The sequence below is a fragment of the Nerophis lumbriciformis genome, linkage group LG04 (genome assembly GCF_033978685.3).
Source record: "Nerophis lumbriciformis linkage group LG04, RoL_Nlum_v2.1, whole genome shotgun sequence".
Lineage (NCBI taxonomy): Eukaryota > Metazoa > Chordata > Actinopteri > Syngnathiformes > Syngnathidae > Nerophis > Nerophis lumbriciformis.
Genome location: NC_084551.2, coordinates 8652501 through 8675616, shown reverse-complemented (window position 1 = coordinate 8675616; position 23116 = coordinate 8652501). Strand labels below are relative to the sequence as shown.

Genomic DNA, 23116 nt, shown 5'->3' with positions numbered 1-23116 from the left:
GGTCAAAAGCGTCCATCATTGAGGTGTCCTCGGGGGTGTTTTTCAGAACAGCCTGGTCCTGTTTTCACAGCGTCAAGGCCATTCGAGGGAGTCAAATCGTAGATTAGGATGTTTGTTTTCCGCGAGCAGACAAAACAATGACTTGTCTGTTCTATTCGTCCATGCTGGGTGCTCTCAAATTCAATTCAATTTTCCTTTTCAGATTTTGTCAATTGCGTCGAGAGTCCAGCTGATCATTTCCACGTCTGATTTTTAGATTCGAGGACGGCGCAAAGATAGAGGCTTGAAAACAGTTCAGACAAGACAAAAACAAAGAGAGCAAGCTGGGAGAAGAGGAAGCGGAGAAAAATGCGAGGCAAGACAGAAAGATGGGTTGGAATTGGGGGTTAAATCACCAAAATGATTCCCGAGCACGGCCACCGCTGCTGCTCACTGCTCCCCTCACCTCCCAGGGGGTGGAACAAGGGGATGGGTCAAATGCAGAGGGTCATTTCACCACACCTAGTGTGTGTGTGACAATCATTGGTACTTAAACTTAGTAGATCAGCTTTGCATGTGCTATCAAGTTTGCACGTGATTTAATACATGTATGTCTTTAGTCGATCAGGGCCATAATGTATTATCTTGACGACAACCTTTTTAACCATAATGTGACAGCAAAGTAAACAAGAACCGAGGCGTGAACTTATCATTAAACTAAAAAAACCAAGTATTTAAATATTGTTGATGAAACTCACTGTCATGAAGCCGTCCAGTAGACCAGAGTCAGGTTTAGGAGGGGCCTGCAGTCTCTCCATGGACCACTTCTCGATGATGGACGCCACCTGGCTGTTCTCAGTGTTGAGAATCCTAAAGCCAGTCATGTTTACGCCACTGAATCGGTAGGATTCCACATCGAGGGCGAATAGATCCTGAGAGGACAAGGGAATGAAAAGCAATGAATGGAAACGCTAACACAAACAAAATAAAAGCTCAACAGCTTTAAAAAAAAAAAAAAATTAAACAGTGACTGGCTACAAAGCAGGCCAGGCACAAAATTATAGGTCAGTGATACAACCGATTCAGTAGATTATTGTGCTCCTGGACATCCCAGGTTGCATCATACCATCTGTACCATACCTCTAAATGGATGGTGGTGGCAGTATTAAAGTACACAACTGTAGATTTAAGCTACGCTCACACTGGACTAGTGAACTTTTACAATGTTATCATAGTTATCACTCCATCCCCTGTCACACACCCATATGGTGCATGCTTCTGTCATTTTTAAGGGGGAACATTATCACAATTTCAGAATTGTTAAAACCATTAAAAATCAGTTCCCAGTGGCTTATTATATTTTTCGAAGTTTTTTTCAAAATTTTACCCATCACACAATATCCCTAAAAAAAAGCTTCAAAATGCCTGATTTTAACCTCCCGTCCATTTTCCTGTGACGTCACATAGTGAAGCCAACACAAACAAACATGGCGGAAAGAACAGCAAGCTATAGCGACATTAGCTCGGATTCAGACTCGGATTTCAGCGGCTTAAGCGATTCAACAGATTACGAATGTACTGAAACGGATGGTTGTAGTGTGGAGGCAGGTAGCGAAAACGAAATTGAAGAAGAAACTGAAGCTATTGAGCCATATCGGTTTGAACCGTATGCAAGCGAAACCGACGAAAACGACACGACAGCCAGCGACACGGGAGAAAGTGAGGACGAATTCGGCGATCGCCTTCTAACCAACGATTGGTATGTGTTTGTTTGGCATTAAAGGAAACTAACAACTATGAACTAGGTTTACAGCATATGAAATACATTTGGCAACAACATGCACTTTGAGAGTGCAGACAGCCCAATTTTTATCAATTAATATATTCTGTAGACATACACTCATGTCAGCAGGCCAGGGAAGCTAGGGTCGATATTCTTCTCTTGATCATCTTCGGGACGGTGTGAGCCAAGACATCCAGGGGGTTTAGCTCGCTCGTCTGCGGGAACAAACTGCCGCCATTGCTTGCCGTGCTACCGAGGTCCTTTGTCCCTGAATTGCTCACACACTCCGGCAGATTCAATGGGGGTCTGGCGGCAGATTTCTTTGACTTTATCGTTGGAAATGCATCTGCTTTGAGTGTCGCAGGATATCCACACATTCTTGCCATCTCTGTCGTAGCATAGCTTGCGTCGGTAAAGTGTGCGGAACAAACGTCCAATTTCTTGCCACTTTCGCATCTTTGGGCCACTGGTGCAACTTGAATCCGTCCCTGTTCGTGTTGTTACACCCTCCGACAACACACTGACGAGGCATGATGTCTCCAAGGTACGGAAAACAGTCGAAAAAACGGAAAATAACAGAGCTGATTTGACTCGGTGTTTGAGAAAATGGCAGATTGCTTCCTGATGCGACGTCACATTCCGAGAGCGAATATTAGAAAGGCGTTTAATTCGCCAAAATTCACCCATTTAGAGTTCGGAAATCGGTTAAAAAAATAGATGGTCTTTTTTCTGCAACATCAAGGTATATATTGACGCTTACATAGGTCTGGTGATAATGTTCCCCTTTAAATCATACATGCATAATACAATTCTTGGTTTTTAAGTCGTGCTTGTCTTTATTCCTATTGTGCAAGGTGGTGGTTACTTCTAATACGCGGTGAAAAGAATGATCACTTTCATTTTATGACGCCTTTACATTGTGCTCGTCCCAAAACATGTCCATATAAGATTTCCATTGAGAATCAAAAACAGAAAACATTTCCCTTGTGTGTGCATGGAAAGTAGTCTAGCTGTGCATCCCAATGTGGACAAACATTATTATCGATGAGGTCATGTGTGCAAGTTTCAGTTGAGAATAGAGGAGATTTTGAGTCTTATCTGGGAGAAAGGAATATTACTGAATGCATAACATTACCCAATCTTTCAGGCCATTCTTGTTGGGTAACCCACGTCCTACATTAGCATGTGCGCTAGCTATTAGACAAAGTGTGTGTCTGCAGCGGATTATGGTTAAGGATAGTGTTGTCCCGATACCAATATTTTGGTACCGGTTATTAATTATACTTTTCGGTACTTTTCTAAATAAAGGGGAACACAAAAAATTGCATTATTGGCTTTATTTTAACAAAAACTCTTAGGGTACATTAAACATATGTTTCTTTTTGCAAGTTTGTCCTTAAATAAAATAGTGAACATACAAGACAACTTGTCTTTTATTAGTAAGTAAGCAAACAGAGGCTCCAAATTTAGCTGCTGACGCATGCAGTAACATATTGTGTCATTTATCATTCTAATATTTTGTCTTTAATTATTAAGGACAAGTGGTAGGAAATTAATTACTAATTTACTTGTTCATTTACTGTTAATATCTGCTTACTTTCTCTTTTAACATGTTCTATCTACACTTCTTATCAAATGTAATAATCACTTATTCTTCTGTTGTTTGGATGCTTTACATTAGTTATGGATGATACCACAAATTTAGGTATCAATTGGTTACAGGATCATACAATTGTCATATTCAAAGTCCTCATGTGTCCAAGGACATGTTTACTGATTTAATAAACATAATATACATTTAAAAAAAACGAAAGAAGATTTTATGATGCCAAAAAAAAATTGACGTAATCATAGTAGTATCGACTTGATACGCTCCTGTACTTGGTATCATTACAGTGGATGTTAGGTGTAGATCCACTCAGGGTGTTTGTTTACATTTTGACGCCAGTGAGCTACGGTGTGTAGTGAAGCATGTTTAGCTATTCCTCGTCCTGCAGGGATGATACTTGTAAGAAACTTACTTTATTTGTCGCCATGGAGGCGAGGATTAGTGATTTAGAAGTAACTTTAGCCGGTAGCTAGCTAGCCATGTCTTAAAGCACCTCTTCCTGAGGGCGTTTCAGTGTTATAACTTCACCTTTATCTTTAGTTTTTAAGCCAAAATGCTTTTAAGTGCTCCATGAGTACTACCGAACAATGATCGTCTGCTCGTAAACCAACAATGACACGCCGTGACGACGACGGGACCGGTACTTTTCAGAGGCGGTATAGTACCGAATATGATTTATTAGTATTGCGGTACTATACTAATACCGGTATACAGTACAACCCTAGTTAAGGATAAGTATTGTTTACATTTGTATTGATACTGGTGCCTAATTGGTACTTAAAAATGGTGCTAGAAGTGGCACAAAAAAAATGGTGAAATATAAAAATGCTTAAAAATGGTAAATTAAACACTTCAATCATTTAAATAGAATGAAAATGTTGTGGCACAAAATCCACAAACAAATATTCAGAGCAAAACCAGCAGAGACTTAGACAAACTTTATTGATCCACAAGGGGAAATTGTTCCACACAGTAGCTCAGTTACAAAGGATGGAAAGGGTAAGGATGGAAAGGATAATGCAGGTATTAAGTAGACTAAAAATTTACCATATTAGCAATATAAAATATGTAACATTTACATACTATATATACAGTATAGGATATATACTGATATTATATTATTATATTTTTATAATATATACATGTGCAAAATCAAACAAAAAAAACACTCGCTTGTGTTGTCATGTTGTTGACGTTCATGGATGCAACTTAATTGCTGTGACCTTGACTGGTGCATAATGAGGAAGTGTTGTGTTGCTGTTGTGATGAGCGCTATGGCGAAATGTGTGTGTGGTGTTGGACCTTATCACTGCTGTTGGCATGTTGAGGTCACCAATGAATTCTTGGAAAATACGTTTAACTTGCACAATGTCACTTTTTAGCTCCTATTGCTTGTGACCGAAATTAGTAATTTAGAACTCAAACAAGGCGAGTTACTTTCATTTACGTCTGTGCAATTAAGATGCAAAGTTCAGGTTCCCATCCTTATCCAATCCTATCAAATAACTTTTAACCCTACAAATACATTTCTGTAATTAAATAGTTGTATTATTTTGCTAAAAAAAATATAAAAGGTGTCATTTTAACACCAATAATAATTGTATTCGTGAACGACAATGAGGACGAGGATTTATTATTTGAATAAATTGGAGCGCTAATCTATGGTGATACAGGGAAAACAAAAAAGGATGAACACTATTAATAGCCTTTAAAATAGTTGAATATTGAGGAAACAAAGGCAAGTATGTTAAATAAATCTTAATATAGAATAAAAAGTTCTACTTACCAATGTTGTAAAGATATAGTGATAATATTCTGTCATCATTCCCATGGCGAGAGCCTGAGAGAGTAGAAGAGATAAAAGAGATGTATGAAGGCCACAATGTATTTGTGTATATGACTTATACATTGATTGAGTGCATACGTTCTTGCAGAAACATTCACATATTTGTCTGAGTCTGTAACAATAACAACAACAACATCAAGTACTGCTGCTAAGATTTGATTATGCTTGAAACTTCTGGATCCTTTCTAGAGACATATAAGGAATTTGCTCAGTGTCGACAACAAGTAAAAGAAAAAACTGTTACAAAGTAAGTACGATGCACGATTACGTGTACTGTACTTACCAAATTTTTATTTATGTAGTTACATGCTGTAATTACATGCCTTAAATACAAATCTGGTTTTAGCTGAGAATATTGGCATTTAAACCAAGGCCATTTGTTTTCTTGTTAGCAGAGAAGTGAGTGGAATATAGTATGCCAGTGTTTTTCAACCACTGTGCCGCGGCACACTAGTGTGCCCTGAGATACAGTCTGGTGTGCCGTGGGAGATGATCTAATTTGACATATTTGGGTTAAAACATTTTTTGCAAACCAGTAATTATAGTCTGCAAATGATGTGTTGTTGAGTGTCTCGAGCTCGGCAGTGTAACCGTGTAATACTCTTCCATATCAGTAGGTGGCAGCCAGTAGCTAATTGCTTTGTAAATGCAGGTAAAAATGTGTCTTATGTTTAAACCAAAAATAAACAAGAGGTAAGTGCCCCTAAGAAAAGGCATTGCAGCTTAGGGAAGGCTATGCAGAACGAAAGTAAAACTGAACTGGCTACAAAGTAAACAAAAACAGAATGCTGGACGACAGCAAAGACTTACTGTGGAGCAAAGACGGCGTCCACAATGTACATCCGAACATGACATGATAATCAATAACGTCCCCACAAAGAAGGATAAAAACAACTGAAATATTCTTGATTGCAAGGCCATTTGTTTTCTTGTTAGCAGAGAAGTGAGTGGAATATAGTATGCCAGTGTTTTTCAACCACTGTGCCGCGGCACACCGGTGTGCCGTGAGATACAGTCTGGTGTGCCGTGGGAAATGATCTAATTTGACATATTTGGGTTAAAACATTTTTTGCAAACCAGTAATTATAGTCTGCAAATGATGTGTTGTTGTTGAGTGTCTCGAGCTCGGCAGTGTAACCGTGTAATACTCTTCCATATCAGTAGGTGGCAGCTGGTAGCTAATTGCTTTGTAAATGCAGGTAAAAAGGTGTCTTTTTTTTTTTTTTTTTTTTTTTTCATTATTATTATTTTTTCTTTTTTTTTTTATTGACATCCAGCATCAGACATTCCTATCCATTACATCATATTCACATCAATCATATATCTATTGTCTGCCCTAAATGTCAAAATATTTTTGTTTATATCCCACCCATGCCACTCACCACCCCCCCCCCCCCCAAAAGAAAGAAACAACAAAAAAACCGAAGTAATATCTACAAATACATCAATTAAATAAACAAAGAAAGAGGTGAAAAAAGAAGAAATAAATTTAAAAAAATAAAATAAAAGAATTAAATAATAATTCATAAAATATAAACAGATACCTTTATATATATACATACCTACATATACACTTGTAGGGAGTAATCCCCCCTTTTTTTTTCTTTATCTTTTTTCTTTCCCTTTATTTTTGGCAATACAATCACTAATTCGAAAAATTAAAGTCAGGTTTATGGAGCGTGATATAGTTGACCCAATTTTCCCAGTATGAAGTAAATTTCTCCAATTGGAAAAAGGTGTCTTATGCTTAAACCAAAAATAAACAAGAGGTGAGTGCCCCTAAGAAAAGGCATTGAAGCTTAGGGAAGGCTATGCAGAATGAAAGTAAAACTGAACTGGCTACAAAATAAACAAAAACAGAATGCTGGACGACAGCAAAGACTTACTGTGGAGCAAAGACGGCGTCCACAATGTACATCCGAACATGACATGATAATCAATAACGTCCCCACAAAGAAGGATAAAAACAACTGAAATATTCTTGATTGCTATTGCCATTTACACTCATTCACACAAAAGGGTTGTTTCTTTCTGTTATTAATATTCTGGTTCCTACATTATATATCAATATATATCAATACAGTCTGCAAGGGATATCTTATTTTATTAAATTTAAAAAAAAATACCTTATCTTCACCATACCTGGTTGTCCAAATTAGGCATAATAATGTGTTAATTCCACGACTGTATATATCGGTTGATATCGGTATCGGTTGGTATCGGTAATTAAAGAGTTGGACAATATTGGAATATCGGCAAAAAGCCATTATTGGACATCCGTAGTTTTGGATGATACCACAAATTTAGGTATCAATCCGATACCAAGTCGTTACAGGATCATACATTGGTCATATTCAAAGTCCTCATGTGTCCAGGGACATTTTTCCTGAGTTTATAAACATAATATAATTTTTTTTAAACGAAAAAAGATTTTGTGATGCTAAAAAATATCGATGTAATCATATTAGTATCAACTAGATACGCTCCTGTACTTGGTATCATTACAGTGGATGTTAGGTGTAGATCCACCCATGGCGTTTGTTTACACACAACGGTGTGTAGTGAAGCATGTTTAGCAATTCCTCGTCCTGCAGGGATGATACTTGTCAGAAACGTACTTTATTTGTCGCCATGGAGGCGAGGATTAGTGATTTAGAAGTAGCACATAGAATAAACAGTGTTGATGACAGTTTGTGCATGATTGTCAACATCAGATAAAACACTAAAGATGCTAAGAGCATGAAGTGCAGATAATATGAATTAAAATGTAAGCCTTGTACTTGAAGGGGGAAATTAAATCTTTAAATATGAGGGGGCTGCACCACAGTGTCATGCCCCAGAGCAGTCGGGGGGCGTACTGCAGGCGTTAGTCTGGTCAGGAGCACTGAAGGCGCAACATTTGTGGAGCAGGTGGTTCCAGTAGAAGGAAGGTGTGACGTGTGAGACACAGGTGTTCTAAGAGCTGGATCGCATCCATTATCATGAACATAAAAGGACTGAGTTCGCCCATAAAGATTTATTTTATGGAAGGAAGCAGCACTTGAGACATGGGAACAGCTGAAGAATAGCTAATCCAGGTTTGGAGGAGGACGATGTTGAGGGTCTGATGCCTCTTGGATGAGGGCGAGGCATCTGAAATTGTGGCTCTGTATAATATTATGGCCAGCCAACAGAACACAACCTAAAGTATAATTGATTGGTCAGAATAGGGTTGTTCCGATAGCAACATTTTGGGACCGGTACTGGTACCAAAATGTATTTTGAAACTTTTCTAAATAAAGGGGACCACAAAAAATTGCATTATTGGCTTTATTTAAACAAAAAATCTTAGTTTACATTAAACATATGTTTCTTATTGCAATGTTGTCCTTAAAGGCCTACTGAAACCCACTACTACCGACCACGCAGTCTGATAGTTTATATATCAATGATGAAATCTTAACATTGCAACACAATGCCCACCCCCCACCGGGGGTGGGGGGTGGGCTCGTGGGGGCCCGGTTGCCGGTGGGGCGGGGGCGGTCTTCCCGTCCGGTTGCGGGGAGTCTCTGGGTCCCTCGGGCGGGGCGTCTCGCCTTTCTGCCCGTGTGGGGTGTGGTCTCTCGCTGGCTTGGGGTCTGGCTGTCCCCTGCTTTTCTCGTGCCCTGTCCTCTGCCGGGTGCGTCTGTCTGCGGCCTGCTGCTGGCCCTTGTGGGCGGTACGGTGGGTCGGGCTCTGGGGTTCCTGTCGCTGGCCGGCTTGGCTGCGTGGGGGCGGTGGTCCCTGGTTCCCTGGGCACCACGCCTCCTGTTTGTGGGTTGGGCTCTCGGGGGTGATGGGGCCGTGCTCTGGCTCCCACGCACTCTGGGAGTCGAATGTATTGTACATGCAAATTCACATATGCTCACATACGTACATAGGTACCTACGCTCCCACATACATACACAAATACAGTACATATTTACCTACCTAATGTTCGTACATCCACACGCACATTCAATATACAAACATACACATACACATACTGTACATATACATTCACTGTACAAACACATATACACATTCTGTACATATACATTCATTGTTCACGTTTCATCAAACATATATTAACGTTGTTGCCCTAGGGTAAACTGGGTGTAACACATGGCACACTGACAAAGCTTAACCTATTGTGACTATAACAATCTACAAGGTTAATGTAGGTTGCTTCTCTTTCTCCCCCTCCATTTTTCTGCATTCTTTCGTATCTCAAGTTATCATTACGTATATGTATTGTTGCATTTAAACAACTGTATTGTTGATAATAAAGGTAAATTATTGGTATTGTTCATTATCAATAGCGCTATTTCTATTGGTATTTGTATTGATCCATTTGTAGTGTAATAATGCTCATTGTCATTTCTGTATTATTTTTTATTTTTCGCTAACTGCTTATTTGCTATTACTTTTACCATCATATTTGTACATGTCATATTTGCTGATGTTGCTCTATTGTTGTTATTGTTGTTGTTTTTGTCTCTCTGTCTAATCCCCCTCTTGTCCCCACAATTTCCCCCTCTGTCTTCTTTTTTTTTCTCTTTCTATCCCCTCCTGCTCCGGCCCGGCTGCACTAAATGATAATATAAATACATTTAATAAAGTCAAATACAAATAAGGCAACAAGAGAAGTATCCTACACTTCTCTTTTGTAAAGTAAATCTGAACAGCCGACATGGGCATCTACATCAACTATATGATTTGCCTGAGAAGCTGGACAGGACATAAAAAAAACAAAAAAAACAACAACAAAAAAACAAAAAAAAAACCATTGCAACACATGCCAATACGGGTTAGCTTACTAAAGTGCAATTTTAAATTTCGCGCAAAATATCCTGCTGAAAACGTCTCGGTATGATGACGTCTGCGCGTGACGTCACGGATTGTAGAGGACATTTTGGGACAGCATGGTGGCCAGCTATCAAGTCATCTGTTTTCATCGCAAAATTCCACAGTATTCTGGACATCTGTGTTGGTGAATCTTTTGCAATTTGTTCAATGAACAATGGAGACAGCAAAGAAGAAAGCTGTAGGTGGGAAGCGGTGTATTGCGGCCGACTGCAGCAACACAAACACAGCCGGTGTTTCATGGTTTACATTCCCGGAAGATGACAGTCAAGCTTTACCATTGGCCTGTGGAGAACTGGGACAACAGAGACTCTTACCAGGAGGACTTTGAGTTGGATGCGCAGACGCCGTACCGTGAGTACGCATGCAGCTGCGGCTTCCAAACATTTGATCGCTTGCCCGTACGTGCGTGCTGCTATGTGCATGTCACTGTTACGGCTCAGGCTCCTGCCAACGCCGCTCATCCGTCTGTGCGCACCTCGGGACACGCCCACGGGTGCGCACATCCAGGGATGCGCCGCGCGCGTCCCCGCCCTGCAGCAGCCACCAGCTGCAATCAATCACCGGCAATCATTACACCTGAAACTGATGAGGGCGAGCTGGTTAAAAGACCAGTGGACCCTAGGATCGGCGCGGGAACTTAGCTTTCTCATGGTGTAGAGTAAGCAACAAGCTTTATGCTATATTCGTGTTTCCTCTCCGTGCCTTGATTTGTCCCTTGTCTTCTCCCGTGTCCCCGCAGTACCCTCCGTCGCCTGCGTCTCAATTTCCCCTGGATCCCCCTCTGGACTCCGACTGCTTCCTTCGTTCCTCGACCTCTTGCTCGCCCCTGGATTCTGACGCCTCGCTCTCGCCCCGGATCATCTGCCTGCCCCCTGGACTTCCGCGTATCTCATTCAACACGTTGGTAACACTCACTTCAGTTAAATTCTACACATAGTCTTACACCATTCCCTTTTGTATTCTAGTTCACACTCCATTTCCTTAGTTTAGTAATATTGTTTATTATTATTTATATATATATATATGTTGACTATATATATATATAATAAATAATTGTATATACCGCCCCCTGGTGTCTGTTTGCCGTCACCCCCTCCGTAAACACAACAGTCCCCTCCGTAAACACAACAGTCACGTACGTAACTTTGGGGACTTTGGGGAAATATATGTGCTGTATGAACTTTGGGGAGGTGAACGGTACTTTGGGCTGTGGGATTGAGTGTGTTGTGCAGGTGTTTGAGTTGTGTTGGCGGGTTATATGGACGGGAGGGGGGGAGGTGTTTGTTATGCGGGATTAATTTGTGGCATATTAAATATAAGCCTGGTTGTGTTGTGGCTAATAGAGTATATATATGTCTTGTGTTTATTTACTGTTTTAGTCATTCCCAGCTGAATATCAGGTCCCACCCGCCTCTCACAGCATCTTCCCTATCTGAATCGCTCCCACTGCCCTCTAGTCCTTCACTCTCACTTTCCTCATCCACAAATCTTTCATCCTCGCTCAAATTAATGGGGAAATCGTCGCTTTCTCGGTCCGAATCGCTCTCGCTGCTGGTGGCCATGATTGTAAACAATGTGCGGATGTGAGGAGCTCCACAACCTGTGACGTCACGCTACTCATCTGCTACTTCCGGTACAGGCAAGGCTTTTTAATCAGCGACCAAAAGTTGCGAACTTTATCGTTGATGTTCTCTACTAAATCCTTTCAGCAAAAATATGGCAATATCGCGAAATGATCAAGTATGACACATAGAATGGACCTGCTATCCCCGTTTAAATAAGAAAATCGCATTTCAGTAGGTCTTTAAATAAAATAGTGAACATACAAGACAATGTTTCTTTTATTAGTAAGTAAGCAAACAAATGCTCCTATTTTAGCTGCTGACATATGCAGTAACATATTGTGTCATTCATCATTCTATTATTTTGTCAAAATTATTAAGGACAAGTGGTAGAAAATGAATTATTAATCTACTTGTTCATTTACTGTTGAAATCTGCTTACTTTCTCTTTTAATATGTTCTATCTACACTTCTGTTAAAATGTAATAATCACTTATCGTTCTGTTGTTTGGATGCTTTACATTAGTTTTGGATGATACCACAAATTTGGGTATCGATCCGATACCAAGTAGTTACAGGATCATACAATGGTCATAATTTTAGTCCTCATGAGTCCAGGGACATATTTCCTGAGTTTATAAACATAATCATTTTTTTTTTTTTTTTGAACGAAAAAAGATTTTGTGATGCTAGGAAATACCGATGTAATCATAGTAGTATCGACCAAATACACTCCTGTACTTAGTATCATTACAGTGGATGTCAGGTGTAGACCCATCCTGTTTGTTTACATTTTGACGCCGGTGAGCTACGGTGTGTAGTGAAGCATGTTTAGCTATTCCTCGCCCTGCAGGGATGATACTTGTAAGAAACTTACTTTATTTGAGAGAATGCCAAAAAGTGTGCAAAGCAGTACCCGTATTTTTCGGACTATAAGTCGCAGTTTTTTTCATAGTTTGGCCGGGCTCCAGTGCGATTTATATATGTTTTTTTCCTTCTTTATTATGCATTTTTGGCAGGTGCGACTTATACTCCGATGCGACTTATACTCCGAAAAATACGGTAATCAGAGCAAAGGGTGACTATTTTGAAGAAACTAGAATATAAAACATGTTTTCAGTAATTTTACCTTTTTTTGTTAAGTACATAACTCCACATGTGTTCATTCATAGTTTTGATGCCTTCAGTGACAATCTACAATGTAAATAGTCATGACAATAAAGAAAATGCATTGAATGAGGAGGTGTGTCCAAACTTTTGGCCTGTACTGGAAATTTAGTCTTAGTTTAAAGGGGACCTAATATGCAAAACCAAGTTGTCTTACATACTTTTCCCTGTTTTTGTGTATTTAGAATCTGCATAGGTCCTGACAATTTGAAATCAAACCATGGAAGCATGGTGCAGATATTTATAAAACAATGTTGCCTTTTTCCATACTTTCTCCAAAAGAGCCGTTTTGAATATGCCCAATTTGTGACATTTCTTTACCCATTGGTGACGTCAGTGGTTAGCAGAGGTGTGGACTCGAGTCACATGACTTGGACTCGAGTCATACTCGAGTCATGAATTTGATGACTTTAGACTCGACTTGACAAAATGTAAAAAGACTTGCAACTCGACTTAGACTTTAACATCAATGACTTGTGACTTCACTTGGACTTGAGCCTTTTGAATTGACATGACTTGACATGACTTGCTACTTTCCCCAAAACCCAAAGATGAAAAAGTTATTCGGGAGCGCTCCATATTTTTCATTGTGTACTTGTCTATCAGCGTTGCGTGTGTCAGCTGGTGTGGTCTCAGTACAACAGCCAATCAAATTAGATCTACTTTGTTTTCATCACACAGCATTCATCCAATCAAATTGCAGGACAACCAACGAAGAAGACATGTCCAAACCACACGCCAGTGAACAAAAAATGATACCTAAAATAATTTTGTTTGGGTATAAAAATTACGAGGTGGTCAACACAAAACGGTTTGCAGTATGCAACACATGCGGTTCGAAAATTACTGATGGAGAGGCAACAACTTCCAACTTCGTCCGGCATTTGAAGTTGCACAAAGAACGGTAAGTTTTGAATGTAAGATAACGTTTATTGGCTAAGTAACGTGACTTTTATTTGCTGTGTAGTTAAATCAGTGAAGCTGTAAACTCACTGCTAACGTTATAACGTTATTGCAAACACGGGAATCTGTTGCAGTTCACTACCTTATTCATACTTTTTGTTCAGTGATTTTTTTTAAGCAGGGTTACGTTAGTCAATATATCACACGTAACGTTAGACGGCGGTCAGCAGCACCGCGTATTTTAGCCACCTAAAAAAAGACAAAAATAGTAAAATAAAGGTCAGTTAAAATGTATACTATATTATGAATATGTGTACCGTTTTAGCTAGCTTTCTGACATACTGTTGGTTGTTTACCTCAGCGGTCCCCAACCACCGGGCCGCGGCCCGGTACTGGTCCGTGGATCGATTGGTATTGGGCCGCACAAGAATTATTATTATTATTTTTTTTTTCTTTTTTTAATTAAATCAACATAAAAAACACAAGATACACTTACAAGTAGTGCACCAACCCAAAAAAACTCTCTCCCCCCTTTTGTTCTGGGCATTGAACATGAAGACTCTTCCTTCACTGTTCCGAGTGGCCATGAGAGTCTTGGCAGTGCCTGCCTCCAGTGCTCCAGTGGAGCGAGTTTTCAGCCATGGTGGCATCATACTACGCCCCCATCGTGCACAAATGACTGACAGACTCTTGGCTAATTTGGTCTTTTGCAAATGCAATGCAGCATAGGGCCCTGACATATAAAAAGTACAACTTTTTTGTTATGTTCACGTATATGTCATGTTTTTTCAATGTTAACACTTTTGTACAAATAAGTACATTTGCACTTTATTTTTCAATGTGTTTGTTCTGTAAAGGAATGAGTTAATGTTTAAAATGACTGGTTAATAGTGCTATTATAAAGTGCAATGTCAGCACAATTTTCTTTCCTGCAATTTAAAATGCACTTGTTTTAATAAATAAATACAGCGTTTGAAAAGCATAGACAATCTGTGTTAATATATTAGTCTGTGGTTAAAAGGACTTGAAAGGACTCGAGACTCAAAATGCAGGACTTAGGACTTGACTTGAGACTTTCCAGTCTTGACTTTGGACTTGACTCGGGGCTTGCCTGTCTTGACTCGGGACTTGACTCGGACTTGAGGGCAAAGACTTGAGACTTACTTGTGACTTGCAAAACAATGACTTGGTCCCACCTCTGGTGGTTAGCTCCATATATGGTAACGTTTTACCCGAAGAACTGTCTGAATCTACTAGCAAACTCTCGTTGTCATTTGCACCTGTGACTCTATGGCCGTGAAATTTGAACAGTGGCTTAAACAATGAGGTCACAGACAGAAGGAACGATCGTTTTCTGTCAGCGCTCACACTTGAAAACTCACCAAAGCAATCCATCTTTAAAAGCACCTTGGAGATGAGATTTCAAAGTGGAATCACCTTGTTCAGTATAATTCCATTATCATTCGGGGTGTGTGAATGTGTGTGCTGGCCAGATGCCAAGCCATTCTGACAGTGCGCTCCTGTAATCTGGTGTCAGGGTCCTGCCTCCCATGCTAAAACTCACAAAATCAATATGAATCACAGATTAGGATTGCATGGAGGATGATTCAACATGGAGGATAGGATAACGGCTGCTGCTATCGGGTGGCAATGCCTTGAGAGAACTGTCGTATCAGTAGTCACTCACTTGCTATCAATACATTTACATTTTTGATTTTAATGTAACTTTCGCCTTAAATGATTTTAGACAAGGCTCTGAAGAAAGAGCAGACACGTCTATCCAGCCATCCGTTTTCTACCCCTTGTCCCGTTCGGGGTGGCGGGGGGTGCTGGAGTCTATCTCAGCTGCATTCGGGCGGAAGGCATGGTACACCCTGGACAAGTCGCCACCTCATCGCAAGGCGTCTACCAGATCAAAAATAAAGCAGGGATTATGAATCAAAGTTCCTCCGGCAGATCCAACGGAAACCAACACTTCAGTTACTTCTCTCAATATGATGGACTTCCTGACACTGAAGTTTCAATTCAATGGCTTGGATCTAACAATCTGTGGAAAACCCAAAATGTCTACACATCCCTTTTTAAAGTTTTAAGATGTAAACAATGGGTTCGGTAGGTCGTGAGTTCAAACCAGAGCCGAGTCATACCAAAGACTATAGAAATGGGACCCATTACCTCCCTGCTTGGCACTCAGCATCAAGGGTTGGAATTGGGGGTTAAATCACCAAAATGATTCCCGAGCGCGGCCACCGCTGCTGCTCACTGTTCCCCTCACCTCCCAGGGAGTGGAACAAGGGGGTGGGTCAAATACAGAGGGTCATTTCACCACACCTAGTGTGTGTGTGACTATCAGTGGTACTTTAACTTTAACGATGACTAGCATTTGGTGTCAAACCAATAACACAATTAATTATCCAGGTCCTGGATGATTAATTGTTAATTAATTATAATTAATTGTGCATTTGGTGTCAAACCAATAACACAATGTACAACAAGGTACATTGTTCCATGATTTAGGGCGGCGGTCAGCAACCCGCGGCTCTCGAGCCGCATGCGGCTCTTTAGCACCGCCCTAGTGGCTCCCTGGAGCTTTTTCAAAAAATGGAAAAAGACGGGGGAAAAATATGTGTTCTTTTAATAATGTTTCTGTAGGAGGACAAACATGACACAAACCTTCCTAATTGTCAGAAAGCCCACTAAATCATGGAACAATGTACCTCTGCACATTAGGGCTGCTCAAAGAGAGCATTTTAAAACCCTGCTAATAACACATTTATTTTCTCGAGCATTTCGCAAATAACACCTTGGTTTTATAGTTTTACCTCAAAAGTTTCTATTTTTTGTATTTCTTTTTGCTGCTATTTTATTACTGTTTATTCTATTATTCACTATTGTATTGCTTTTATACATTAATTGATTTACGTGGACTTAAACAAGTTGAAAAACTTATTCGGGTGTTACCATTTAGTGGTCAATTGAACGGAATATGTACTGTACTGTGCAATCTACTAGTAAAAGTTTCAATCAAAACTGTTTAATATGTTTGTGTTTCTGCTTCACATCAGGCCCGACTAGCCTCGTTGCTCCTATTATTTTTGGAATTTTTGTGTCCTGGGCATGACGTTAAAGTGCATCCGGCAGTGGAGGCTCCTCTATGGGGTCTTGGGGCACTAAGAGGTTAACCCCTTTACTACTGTTACCCCGCCTATGCACCGGTTGGGGACATCTCTGCGCTGCTGACCCGTCTCTGCTCGGGATGGTCTCCTGCTGGCCCCACTATGGACTGGACTCTCACTATTATGTTAGATCCACTATGGACTGGACTTTCACAATATTATGCTAGACCCACTCGACGTCCATTGCATCCGGTCTCCCCTAGGGGGGGGGTCACCCACATCTGCGGTCCTCTCCAAGGTTTCTCATAGTCATTCCCATTGACATCCCACTGGGTTGTGAGTTTTTCCTTGCCCTTATGTGGGTTCTGAACCGAGGATGTCGTTGTGGCTTGTGCAGCCCTTTGAAACACTTGTGATTTAGTGCTGTATAAATAAACATTGATTGATTGATTGCCTAGTACCTGACTGCCCCCTAGCCAGGGATACGGTGAAGACCTCAACGGCGGAGCAGGCGGAAGACGGTAGATTTAAGAACTACCACAACGGCTGCGATGGCGGCAGAAGGCTGCAGCAGAAAAGGGTCCCCAGTCGTCTTGGACTCCATGCCACTGGACCCTGACCCGATTCTGTCAAGGATCGTGTGGTGACTGTCTGTGCACCAGTCTCCCATGTTAAACAAAGTCACGCACAGGCATCCTCCATAAAGGCATACACCCCGACCAGGAGGATCGTCATACTCGTTCGAGTGACCGCCGATGAGATGAATGAGAGTATTTGGCCAGCTCTGTTTTGTCTTACTTATTTTGGTAGTCCTTGAACTCACCGTAGTTTTTTTACATGTTTTATGTCATTCCTTCTTTGTCTCATTTTGTCCACCAAATATTTAATGCTGTGCGTGAATGCACAAAGGTGAGCTTTGTTGATGTTATTGATTTGTGTGGAGGGCTAATAATCCATGCTAACATGCTATTTAGGCTAGCATTATGCCTCGTTTGTAGGTATATTTGAGTTCATTTAAATTTCCTTTACTTATGTCCTCTGTGTATTTAGTTTATATTTGCATGTCTCATGACACATTATCTGTATGTAATATTGGCTGCATTTCTGATTGTGTGCCATGTTGTTCCAGACCACAGCAAACGTTACCCAGTTTGCAAAGATTGTAATAAATCCATTGGAAGAAGACAGCCTGTCCTTTCCTTCCACTTTGGCACACACATCTATACTCTCGGCAGTTTTAAGACAGTCATTTCCAGGAGTTATCTCACCCTCTGAGACACTTACTTAATGTGTTACCTTCATTACAACACTTACATAAGGCTTTTAACTTTTTGCGGCTCCAAACAGATTTGTTTTTTGTATTTCTGGTTCAATGTGGCTCTTTCAACATGTTGGGTTGCCGACCCCTGATTAAGGGGCAGCTTCAGAAAAGGCTCTGTCCCCTCTAGTGCTGAGTCTGGAGCGTTGGACAGACAGGAGCAGTTTGTTTGCAGACTCAGATAACTAAGGAGAGGCAAGTCCATGTAAGCATTTAAAAACTAAGAGCAGCATTTTAAAATCAATCTTTAAATGCCCCTGTGCTCCCATCCCTGTCAGCAAGCGGGCGGCTGCATTCTGCACCTCCCGGAGGCGGCAGAGGGAGGACTGATCAAGGCCAATATGAAGTGAGTTACAATGGTCAAGCCTTGATGAGATAAAAGCATGTATTGCTTTTTCAAAATCAGTATTTGGTATGTGTTTTTTAACCCTGCTTTAAAGTTCCAGCTGAAAGCATTTTACAACTGCTGAGATTTGTTTATGCAGTTTAAAATTGCAATCCTTCACTATAAAAGTGGGTGACATTGTTATCACCAGGAAGGATGAGGTCACCTGCCTAGGTTCCATTCTAAGGGTTAAAGGGGAACATTATCATCAGACCTATGTAAGCGTCAATATGTACCTTGATGTTGCAGAAAAAAGACCATATATTTTTTTAACCGATTTCCGAACTCTAAATGGGTGAATTTTGGTGAATTTCTAATATTCGCTCTCGGATGTGTGAACAATTCAGGGACAAAGGACCTCGCTAGCACGGCAAACAATGGCGGCAGTTTGTTCCCGCAGACGAGCGAGCTAAACCCCCCTGGATGTCTTGGCTCACACCGTCCCGAAGATGATCAAGAGAAGAATATCGACCCTAGCTTCCCTGGCCTGCTGACATGGGGGTATGTCTACAGAATATATTAATTGATGAAAATTGGGCTGTCTGCACTCTCAAAGTGCATGTTGTTGCCAAATGTATTTCATATGCTGTAAACCTAGTTCATAGTTGTTAGTTTCCTTTAATGCCAAACAAACACATACCAATCGTTGGTTAGAAGGCGATCGCCGAATCTGTCCTCGCTTTCTCCCGTGTCGCTGGCTGTCGTGTCGTTTTTGTCGGTTTCGCTTGCATACGGTTCAAACCGATATGACTCAAAAGCTTCAATTTCGTTTTCGCTACCTGCCTCCACACTACAACCATCTGTTTCAATACATTCGTAATCTGTTGAATCGCTTAAGCCGCTGAAATCCGAGTCTGAATCCGAGCTAATGTCGCTATAGCTTGCTGTTCTTTCCGCCATGTTTGTTTGTGTTGGCTTCACTGTGTGACGTCACAGGAAAATGGACGGGTGGTTAAAATCAGGCACTTTGAAGCTTTTTTTAGGGATATTGCGTAATGGGTAAAATTTAAAAAAAAACTTTGAAAAATATAATAAGCCACTGGGAACTGATTTTTAATGGTTTTAACAATTCTGAAATTGTGATAATGTTCCCCTTTAACTTTCCTGTGATAAAATGGCAACCAAGGTAATCAAAAAGGTCAACCAACGAACGAGATTTCTCTATAGAATCTCCTCTCTGGTCAACAAAAGCACCCTGAAGATTCTGGCGGGAACTCTCGTTCAACCCTTTTTCGATTACGCAAGCACCTCCTGGTACACTAGCACCTCCAAAACCCTCAAATCTAGACTCCATACATCCCAGAACAAGCTAGTCAGATTACTTCTAGACCTCCACCCCAGATCACACCTCACTCCTACCCACTTCTCCAAAGTGGGCTGGCTCAGGGTGGAGGACAGAGTAAAACAACTTGCACTGAGCCTAGTCTATAAAATCCGCTACACCTCCCTGATACCGAAGTACATGTCAAACCACTTCCTTAACGTAAATGACCGCCATAACCACAACACCAGGGGGAGCTCCACTAACCACGTTAAACCCATATTCCGATCTAACAAAGGTCTTAACTCATTCTCTTTCAATGCCACATCAATGTGGAATGCACTCCCAACAGGTGTAAAAGAAAGTGCATCTCTATCCTCCTTCAAAACCGCACTAAAAAAAAAACCTCCAGGCAACTTCAACCCTAAACTAACACCCTCCCTTCCTCATCATACCTCTTCGGATTGTAAATAATCAAATGTAAACAATCAAATGTAGACACTTTTTCTTATACTTTCTGATCTCTCTCTCTATGTCCACTACTTGCTGTACATATCCTACCAAGTCAGACCTACCAATTTCTCTGATGATACAATTGTTGATGACTGAAGTGTTGATACCAAACAAACTTAACCCCCCCCCCCTCTCCATATCCCATACCCCGGATTGTAAATAATGTAAATAATTCAATGTATATACTGTGATGATTATCTTGTGTGATAACTGTATTATGAAAATAGTACATATCTGTATCATGAATCAATTTAAGTGGACCCCGACTTAAACAAGTTGAAAAACTTATTCGGGTGTTACCATTTAGTGGTCAATTGTACAGAATATGTACTTCACTGTGCAATCTACTAATAAAAGTTTCAATCAATCAATCAAAAATCCGTGATAAAACCATGGTTTCTCACAGATTGCACTGTTTAAAGCAGGGGGGTCAAACTCATTTTAGATCGGGGGCCACATGGAGAAAAGACAACTTCAGATTGTTTTCTTTGTTTAAAAATAACTCTGAAAATTGTACAAATCATAATGTTGTTGTTCTTTTTTTACACTGACATGTTGTGGTTAATAGTATTCTATCTTTATTTGTCCTTATTTATATTTTCTGAATAAATGATGTGGTTATGTTCATCAGTCAACTCATTGGTGTTAATTTTCAATCTATCAAGATACAAAAATGATACAAAAAATCAAATTACAGGATGTTATTTATGTAGTTTGATCATTTTCTTCGACTGATGTACTAACATCATGTGGTTTATTTTGCACATATGTAGTATGATCTTACAAAGATACAAATAATTGCTATTGCGACATCTAGTGGACACATTTAGAACATCAGTTTCTTTCATTAAAAAAAATTCAGGTTGATTTTTTATACTTAGCAAACTAATTCTGTTTGCGGGCCTGATCCGGCCCTCGGGCCGTACGTTTGACGGCCTTGCTTTAAACCTTTTCAAATGTTCAGATCAACAAATACGATGTTCTCTGTCTTGCTGTTGAGAAAAATAGTGGACATACTCATCCACTCAACATCCTCCTTTTACGCCCCCGAAACATTTTTGAATTACCTCAAGGTCAGTTGCTATGTCAGAAGAATCCATGCTGTTTTAATTAAGGATGAGGGTTTTATGCTGCACATCCAAGCTCATCCATGACTGAAACCGGCCGATATCAATCGCATGTAATGACTGTAATTTTTATATTTAATATTTACAAATATTTAAACTACTTTCTTTGTTCCATTCTCTATCATTACACACAACTGTTTGTACAAAAGTTAAAGTACCAATGAAAGACACACACACACTAGGTGTGGTGAGATTATCCTCTTCATTTGACCCATCACCCTCACCCCCTGGGAGGTGAGGGGAGCAGTGAGCAGCAGCGGTGGCCGCACCCGGGAATCATTTTAGGTGATTTAACCCCCACTTCCAACCCTTGTTGCTGAGTGCCAAGCAGGAAGATGTTTTTTTTTTTATAGTCTTTGGTCTGACTCACAAAGTCAGTAGTACACAATAACCAAACAAAAGCCAAAATTTTTGTTTTTTTGCCCTCATAGTCCTCCTGTGTCCAGGAAATTATTCCCTGAATTTGTAAACATAAACAAAAACAACAGAAAAATTATTTTTGAGAACATAAAAACATAGACCTATTTTTTCTAGTATTGTACTAGTAATATATCAATTGTTGTTGTATTACCCTCTTGTTAATTTCCTGTTAATCCAGTATATTACGGACTATAAAGCCCTATTATTTTCCCACACTTTGTACCCTGCGGTTTATAAAACAGTGCGGCTAATTTATTGTTTTTCCTTCGCCGACGTCCATAATGTTTTGTATTGAACAAATAGTGTTCATTAAACACAAGCAGAGACACCGAAAAGTTGTGTTATTGTTTGTGCTATAGTGATATCTTTTGGACGAGTTCGCTCACTGCAGGTGCTACGGGGTAAACGTCTACACTTTACAGTGTTTCCTTTTGTTTAGTGTTTTGAACCGGAAGTACAAGCGCCGTTCTGTCTTCTCGTCGTTCATAGCGTTGCGACTCGTGTGGATTTGTCATTCATCACTCCAAGCAACGTTTGTAAGTTTTATAATATTACTAAAACGATTCATAGTTACTAAACCATCCGATGTGTGATGTCCATAGGAATGTTTTCATGCATCTTGTGTACATATTTAAATTCGTAAAGTAACAAAACACTTGTGTTAGCATAGCTAACACAAGTGTCTGTGTTAGTATTTTTAACTTACAATGCCAATCTTTTTGTATTGTTTCAGTTTCATAAATGTCTGCTCAGCTGATTGAAGGGCTAGCTTCCGCAGCTAGTGGGTCCATAACGATGACAACTGTTTTGTTTGATCAGTCGTATTACTGTCGTGTTACAAGCACAATTTGAAAACAATTAAGGTATGTAAATAAACATTTACAAAAATTGTTTTTCCATGTAAGTAACTAATTTCACAACATATATATTAGCGGCTTATAGTTTGGTGCGGCTAATATATGGCATACTTGCCAACCCTCCCGGATTTTCCGGGAGACTCACGAAATTCAGCGCCTATCCCGAAAACCTCCCGGGACAAATTTTCTCCCGAAAATCTCCCGAAATTTAGGTGGACCTGAGTGACGTGTCGACAGCCTGTTTTCTCGTCCGCTTTCCCACAATATGAACAGCGCGCCTGCCCAATCACGTTATAACTGTAGAATGATCGAGGGCCAGTTCTTGGTTTCTTATGTGGGTTTATTGTTAGGCAGTTTCATTAATGTCCTCCCAGCGCGGTAACAACACACAAAAACAGCAATCA

General features: G+C 40.3%; 1 protein-coding gene across 3 annotated transcripts in view; it reads right to left on the bottom strand.

Annotated features, from left to right (window-relative positions):
- The window catches only part of grik2 (glutamate receptor, ionotropic, kainate 2), a 581700-nt gene that overhangs the window by 311491 nt on the left and 247093 nt on the right, over positions 1 to 23116 (bottom strand). For all 3 annotated transcript variants that reach the window (XM_061948573.2, XM_061948579.2, XM_072912957.1), the window contains exons 6-7: positions 5158 to 5211; positions 738 to 911 (exon numbers count right to left, since the gene is read on the bottom strand). In XM_061948573.2, the coding sequence (XP_061804557.2) occupies positions 738 to 911; positions 5158 to 5211 (228 nt within the window). The remainder of the gene's footprint in view (positions 1 to 737; positions 912 to 5157; positions 5212 to 23116) is intronic.